This window comes from Crocuta crocuta, unplaced genomic scaffold, assembly GCF_008692635.1.
Source record: "Crocuta crocuta isolate KB4526 unplaced genomic scaffold, BGI_CrCroc_1.0 scaffold7, whole genome shotgun sequence".
In the NCBI taxonomy this organism is placed as follows: Eukaryota; Metazoa; Chordata; class Mammalia; order Carnivora; family Hyaenidae; genus Crocuta; species Crocuta crocuta.
Genome location: NW_027531904.1, coordinates 11,276,647 through 11,283,429, shown reverse-complemented (window position 1 = coordinate 11,283,429; position 6,783 = coordinate 11,276,647). Strand labels below are relative to the sequence as shown.

The 6,783-nt window shown below is 64.5% G+C and overlaps 1 protein-coding gene across 1 annotated transcript in view; it reads right to left on the bottom strand.

Annotated features, from left to right (window-relative positions):
* Positions 1 to 1,216: 1,216 nt before the first annotated feature.
* The window catches only part of RASGRF1 (Ras protein specific guanine nucleotide releasing factor 1), a 91,702-nt gene continuing 86,135 nt past the window's right edge, over positions 1,217 to 6,783 (bottom strand). The window contains exons 25-27 of the mRNA XM_077774354.1: positions 3,482 to 3,599; positions 2,111 to 2,179; positions 1,217 to 1,340 (exon numbers count right to left, since the gene is read on the bottom strand). Coding sequence (XP_077630480.1) covers positions 1,248 to 1,340; positions 2,111 to 2,179; positions 3,482 to 3,599 — 280 coding nt within the window. The 3' untranslated portion in view covers positions 1,217 to 1,247. The remainder of the gene's footprint in view (positions 1,341 to 2,110; positions 2,180 to 3,481; positions 3,600 to 6,783) is intronic.

Sequence of the window (6,783 nt, the reverse complement as noted above, 5' to 3'; positions counted from 1 at the left end):
CGCCCCGCCCCCCAGCCACCCCCCCCTCCCCGCCACTGAGAGCGCCGTCCTGCGCGCCGCGTCCAGCCGAGCCTTCAGATGACCCAGCCCCAGCTGCTGCGACCGTGACCTCACGAGAGCGCTTCCGGCTGGCCCCCGTCAGCCCCCAGACTCTGAAATCTAACAAACTGTTTGAAGCCGTTAAGCTTCGGCGTGATTGCTTTGGGGCAGCGGATAACTGAACGGATCTCCCTCACACTGGACCGTGCGTCCCCGAGGACAGGCTTGTGTCCCTGTCCCTCCGGTCCCAGCCCAGGGTCCGGTAAGGACCGAGTGCGCCTCAGATAGCCCTGGAGTGCACGAATGAAACCCATCAAACTCACCGTTCACCCTGAGATAGAAGAGATTTATTAGCAAGAGGTAATCAGGAAACATATATTTTTACAAAAATGGAAATTTCTTTTTTCCAAACAAGCTGTAAGTTGAAATATTTTAGGACTCAAGGGAATCCTCATACCACTGCGGTATTGCTTACAGCGGGGGCGGTCCNCGCGCCCGAGCTGGCCTGTCCCCTCCCCCCACCCGCCGCTGTCCGGTGTTGCAACATGAGCACTGACCGAGCAACTGGACTCCCGCCGGGAGACGTGCGGACGGGACTCCGGTGTGTGTGACACACTCGCTTGATTTCCTAGCTCTGCGGAGCGGCACCCCTGTCACGAAGCGCACAGATTCAGGGCATCTCGACGCAAGCTGTGGTGACCGTCAGGCGGCTGCGAGAGGAGTGACATCTTCTGAGTCCCCGACTTGCGGCGGGTGCCGGGCAGCGGTCGGCGGAAGTCGGCGCGACTTTGTGTGGTGGCTCCGCTCCCCTGGGGACGCTCCGGGGCCTCGGCCAGGTTCACGGAGGCGCCCACTCATGCTACCTGGCGCGATTCCTAGAGCAGGGAGCGCGTGGGGCCCGCACGGGGCGCGCTGGTGTCGCGGGGCGTGGGTCGCAGCGGAGAGGACCCCCTCCGTCCAGGTTACCGGGAGACGGAGAGTTCTGACCCCTGGGATTTTGGCTGAAAAAGCTGCTTTGGAAACTGGCATCACCGTCAGCGGGAAGATCCGTGAATGACTGGACTTCAGGGTGTGGTCCCCTCCCGCCACCCCCCACCCCCCCAGTTATAACGACTACGTGGAACATGCTGGAAGGGCGCCCGGCGGGGGTGGGGGGGGCGCCTCAGCCTGNCGCGAGAGTCCGTGGGGCGCCGCTGCCGGCGCCCCCTTCAGGTGGGCAGTTTGGGCTCCATCCGCAGGGAGGACTCGTAGAGGCTCTCCTCGTCCATGACGAAGGACCGGTCCAGCAGGTACTGGGTCACCTGGCGGGGGGAAGGCACGGGCAAGTGGCCGGGGCCACGCGGGCTTGCTGCGCCCCGGGCTGCGGGCCTGGCGGGGGCGGGGGGNCCGCTGAAGGATTTTGGGCTGGTGTTTTGACCCTCTGAGGGGTCAGCCACACACTAGGCGCTGAGCGCCTTCCACGTTCTTTCAACGCTTGTGCCGAATAAAGCATGAGGCTGACAGCGTGAGCGACACGCAGCCCAGAGAAGGCGGGCGAATCGGGCCTCCCGCGGCCGAGGGGACCCCCCCCATGGGCTCCAAGGGGCGGCGCCCCAGCCGCGCGGCGGCCCCCCTTCACCAAGGCTCCTGCAGCTGGCACTTGTTTGCAACCCTCTCTTTTGGTTTTTCTCGCTCTGCAACCAGGGCAGAAGGAAAACCACATCACAGGCGGCTGCACCTCCGGGGACTTTCCGCCCTGTGAACTTTGTCACTAGGGAGCGTCCCTTATCAAAAAGGTGTTGTAAACGCTGCCTCTTTTGGCTTGGTGGGGCCCCGACGTGGGCTCCAACCACCCCGGGGCAGGTGACAGTCAGACGGGGGCAGCAAGGTCAGCACGCGGCGCGGAGCAGGGGGGAGCTCACTGCTGCCGGGGGAGAAGGAAGACGGAGGGCTTCCTGGAAGAGCTGGCCTTTGAGCGGCCCGGGCGGTCAGGGGATGAAAGGGCTTGGGCGTGGAGGCCCAGGGGGAAGGTGTGCGGATGGAGCGCCTGTGTGACAGCACAGGTGACACGGGGAAACGGCCACCGGCTTACCTTCACCTGGTGTTCTATCTTATAGGCAGTTTGCTGGAACTGGCGAATCTCTCGGATGATATGCGAGATCTGTGAGGAGGAGGCAGTGTCAGGAGCCCGTTTCCCTCTCGGGCTCCCTCAGCCCCTCGGCTCCGCAGCACAGGTGGGCACCGCCAGCCACGCCTGAAGTCGGCCTGTTAGTGCACATGCACGCACACATGCACACACACACGTGCGCGCACACACACGCACATGCACGCTGCCTCCAGGAGGGCCCTGTGTTGGCACATGGCTTCCTTCGCACCAGCAGTCTGGGTCCAGGGTGACACTAGTCAAAAATCTACAGGTTGATGATGCGAGAGAAAGGGCATCATTCGGTTGGAGGGGACAGGCTGTCCGGCAGCCCAAACAGCACCCATGTCTCAGCAAAAGCCAGGCACCTGCCACAGGGCCCCATCCTGTCACCAGGTCACCAGGATGGTTGACAGAGATGGCCTCCTAGGGAGCTGTGTGTTGAGTGCAAACCCCATCACATAGAACCCATTCAAGGGTGATGTGAGCAGGAGTGGGGGGGCCACAACATGCCCCCCAAGTCCCAGCTCTCTCCCCCCCAGATCCCAGCTCTCTCCCCCCTCGGTCCCAGCTCCCCCCCAGATCCCAGCTCTCTCCCCTCCAGATCCCAGCTCTCTCCCCTCCAGATCCCAGCTCCCCCCTAGATCCCAGCTCTCTCCACACCAGATCCCAGCTCCCCCCCAGATCCCAGCTCTCTCCCCCCTCGGTCCCAGCTCCCCCCCAGATCCCAGCTCTCTCCCCCCTCGGTCCCAGCTCCCCCCCAGATCCCAGCTCTCTCCCCTCCAGATCCCAGCTCTCTCCCCTCCAGATCCCAGCTCCCCCCTAGATCCCAGCTCTCTCCACACCAGATCCCAGCTCCCCCCCAGATCCCAGCTCTCTCCCCCCNCGGTCCCAGCTCCCCCCCAGATCCCAGCTGCCCCCAAGATCCCAGCTCCCCCCCAGGTCCCAGCTCCCTCCTCACACTCGGAAGGTGATGCAGTGATTGTTTGCCCACTTGGTCCATGTGGCTGGCTCTGCCTGTCCCCTGCGGGGTGACCGTGGGTGGGTCATGGAGCCCTGCACGCCTTGGGCTGCTCCCCTGTGAGCTGGGGTGCAGTGTACCAAGCACCTGCACCCCTCGGCAGGCTCCCCCCGAGGGAGTGTGGGAAGGCGGGCCGGGGTGGGGGCCTGGCCAAATGCTGTTTGCCCCTCGGGGACCCACGGCTCCTGCCGGAGAAGCCAGGGCCAGGCTGCCGGGAGCTCTGGCTTGATCGCAGGTCAGGTGGTCCCAGGCCCCAGCTCTGGTTTGGAGGCCCCCCTGCCCTGCCCTGGAACACGTACCATTCTCATCTTGGAGAAGTTGACCAGGCCGTCCTCCGTGTAATTGGGCGTCCCCTCTTCGATAAAGGCCAGGTCAGTGAGGTACATCCCCAGGTAAGGGACACAAGGTGGGTCACAACTTCGAAGCAAATGACATTAAACAAAAGTTTTTCATTTGAAAACGTGTCTATGGCAACAGACGCCCCGCATGCACGTGCCGGGGGCTCAGGACTTTCTGGGCGCCGGGAGGCCCGGGATTGCCAGCGCCTCAGGGTCAGTCCTCGGGGTGACGGCCACAGACCAGCGGCGTGGACGTCTCCGCCAACGGTCCCTCCCTCACCAAGCCAGAGAGGCCCCCTCCTTCTTGGATGCAGGCTTCGGGCTCTGCCGCCAGCCCCTCCCACCTCCCTCTCCGGTCTCCGCAGCGAAAGTCTCCACCAGCCCTGCCTGGAGTCACCTCCCGGGGACCCGACGCCCCCCCATCCTGCCAGCACCCCCCGCTTCTGTTCCTGGACGCTCCTCCTGTGCCCTGACTGCCAGCTTGCCGCACAGGATCTCCTGCCCACCCGAGCGCTGGGGTGCCACGCAGGAAACCCTGCCCTCTGAGGTCACCTCCTGCAAGTGGCTTCTAGGCAGGGGGTTGGGGGACAGTGTCATTGACAAGTGACTTTTTGGGGAGGGGGCCTTTTAGGACATGGGCCCCAGGAGTGACGGGCCACACTGCTCTGACTTGGGGGGCTTCCGTTACGGCTTTATTGGGGGGTATCGCCCTGGCGCCTCTGGGCGGGGCCCCAGGGAGAGACTGATTTCGTGTGGGCCCAGCGGCCACCGTGTTCTGGCACAGCTCCAGCCGCGCCCTCGGGGACCCCTGGCAGTGCCCGCAGCCGCCTCAGCCCAGCACACAGATGCAGGTGGCCTTCGGTCCTCCACTTCTGACTCCTTGAGGCCACGCGGCCCACTCTGGAGGAAGGGGGGCAGGGAGGTGCCTCTGCCCCTTGCTTGCTACGTGTGACCCTTGACCCGAGGGTCAAGGGCGCCCTCACACGATGGAGCTGATCACCACGCAGGTCTCCTCTCGATTTTTCTCTTTTTGAACAAGTAGCAACAGGTCCCGGGGTGAGAGGTGGCGAATGTCAGGACCCCTTCTGACCCGAGCACCTCGGCCTTGTTTCCACCGTGTCTACTGTGGTGACTTCCCGTTTCCCATTCGGATGCACTTTCCCTTATTTAAAGTTACCTTGGGGAAGACGTGAGCTAATTACAGGGCGGCCTGCGGGCGGCAAAGCCGGGAGGGAGGCGGCCCCGGGCGTCAGGGAGACCGTGCACGGAACTGTTTTCTGACCTGTAGGTCGTGACTCTCTTGAGGGGTGATGAGTGTCGATCAGCTTTTTAAAAAATGAAAACAAACCCAACAACCCAGAGGTAAAAGAAAATATCTGAGTTCGTCGCACAGGCCGAGTGTATGTTGCTTTGTGAACTTTTGCTCCTGTTTGCACGTGTGTGCTTGTAAAGAAGAAATACGTTCCTATGGGTTGTGATTTAAAAATAACAAAAACAAGACTCCATGGGGGCCTGTGGCCACACCGTCCGTGACAGCCACAGGCCAGGCTCCGTTCCCGCCCATCAGCCTCCACGTCTGCGCGGCAGAGGCTGGGGGGCTGAGGGACGGGGCTCAGAGACGGAGAGGCAGCCCCGGAGCCAGCACTCGGGGGTTCACGGGCCAGCGGCGTCGGGGAGGGGCCAGCGCGCCCGGCTATTTCTGCTCCGGACAGTGACTCGGGGACGCGGAGGGCGGGAAGGCCTCCTGTCCCGGGGGGAGGGCCGTGGCCGCAGCCCTGGGACGAGCAGAGTGTTCCCGGAGGCCCTACGGGGTCTCGGGCTTCCCAGAGCGGTGGGAAGCCAGCGGCTCCTCTGATCACGGGCGTGGATTCCCGACGTGCTCACTGGGCTCAGGAGCCAGCGTGGGGAGATGGCCAGTGTCCGAGTCCGTCACCCGCAAATGGCGTCATAGCCCCGTCACAACTCCGTCCCTAGTCACTGCCTCTCCAGGGAGGTGCCTGGAACGAGGGGCCCAGGGAAGGGCCCACGGACAGGCCACTGACGAGCACCCCCTCCTGCAGCCAGAGCCTGCCCCGCGTTCCTCTAAACGAGGGTTTCTGATCAAATTGGAGCCCGCGGGCAGTTACGCGACCGTGTGCTGGGTGGAGACCAGGCCGGCGGGCAATTCCAGAACGGACCCCAGCAGGGCCGGTGACCGAGCGTTACTGAGACTTGACTCTCGGCCACAGCTTGCTGCACGGAGCTGGAGGGCCGGCCTCTGGGCCGGGAAGGAGGAGGGCAGACGGGCCACGCTCAGGGGTCTGGGCAGGGCCTCAGGGTGCAGGCAGCACGTGCCGTCGGTGGGCCCGGGGTGGGGTGGGGGGGTGTAAGAGTGGCTGAGGGAGGAGAGGAAGGACGTAGGGGCCAAGTCTTGGCTGGGAGAGGCCATTCACTACCTGGGTGCGGGCACAAAACCCTTTCAGTGACCGGCTACACAGAAGGCCTGGGGCCAGTGCTGGGGCTGAGGGCCCCGCGGTGAGGCTGCGCCTGGGCTCCTTGTGTGGGCAGGTCGCCAGCTATGCTCAGGGCTGCCATCTCCTTCCCTCCTGTGATCCCTGTCCCCGCCTGTGACCCCTCCTGTGACCCCTGTCCCCTGCCTGTGACCCCTCCTGTGACCCCTCCTGTGATCGCTGTCCCGCCTGTGGGACAGGCCCCGGGGCTCACTCAGCAGCACAGCTCTGGGTGCACAGCACGGGGACCCGGAGAGGGAGACAGGGTGCAGGACACTCTGCCACCCTGCGCCGCCTTCCCCCGCAGGGAGTGGCCTCCGTGTGCATAAAGCAAGAACCCGTTTGCATAAAGGTCTGAGCTCCCGAATGCCCGAGGCCCCCGCCACCCCTTGCGGCCGGGAGCAGAGGNGACAGGCCCCGGGGCTCACTCAGCAGCACAGCTCTGGGTGCACAGCACGGGGACCCGGAGAGGGAGACAGGGTGCAGGACACTCTGCCACCCTGCGCCGCCTTCCCCCGCAGGGAGTGGCCTCCGTGTGCATAAAGCAAGAACCCGTTTGCATAAAGGTCTGAGCTCCCGAATGCCCGAGGCCCCCGCCACCCCTTGCAGCCGGGAGCAGAGGCGTCTGGGACAGGCTGACACGGGCCCCTGGGAAGGAGGGAAGACGGTGGGGACTGCGACAGACCCAGGCCACGGAGGCGACGGCGGACGAGGAAGCCATGGGCAGGAGGCAGATGGAGGCGCGCCCGGGCAGACGGACAGGCGGGTGAATGC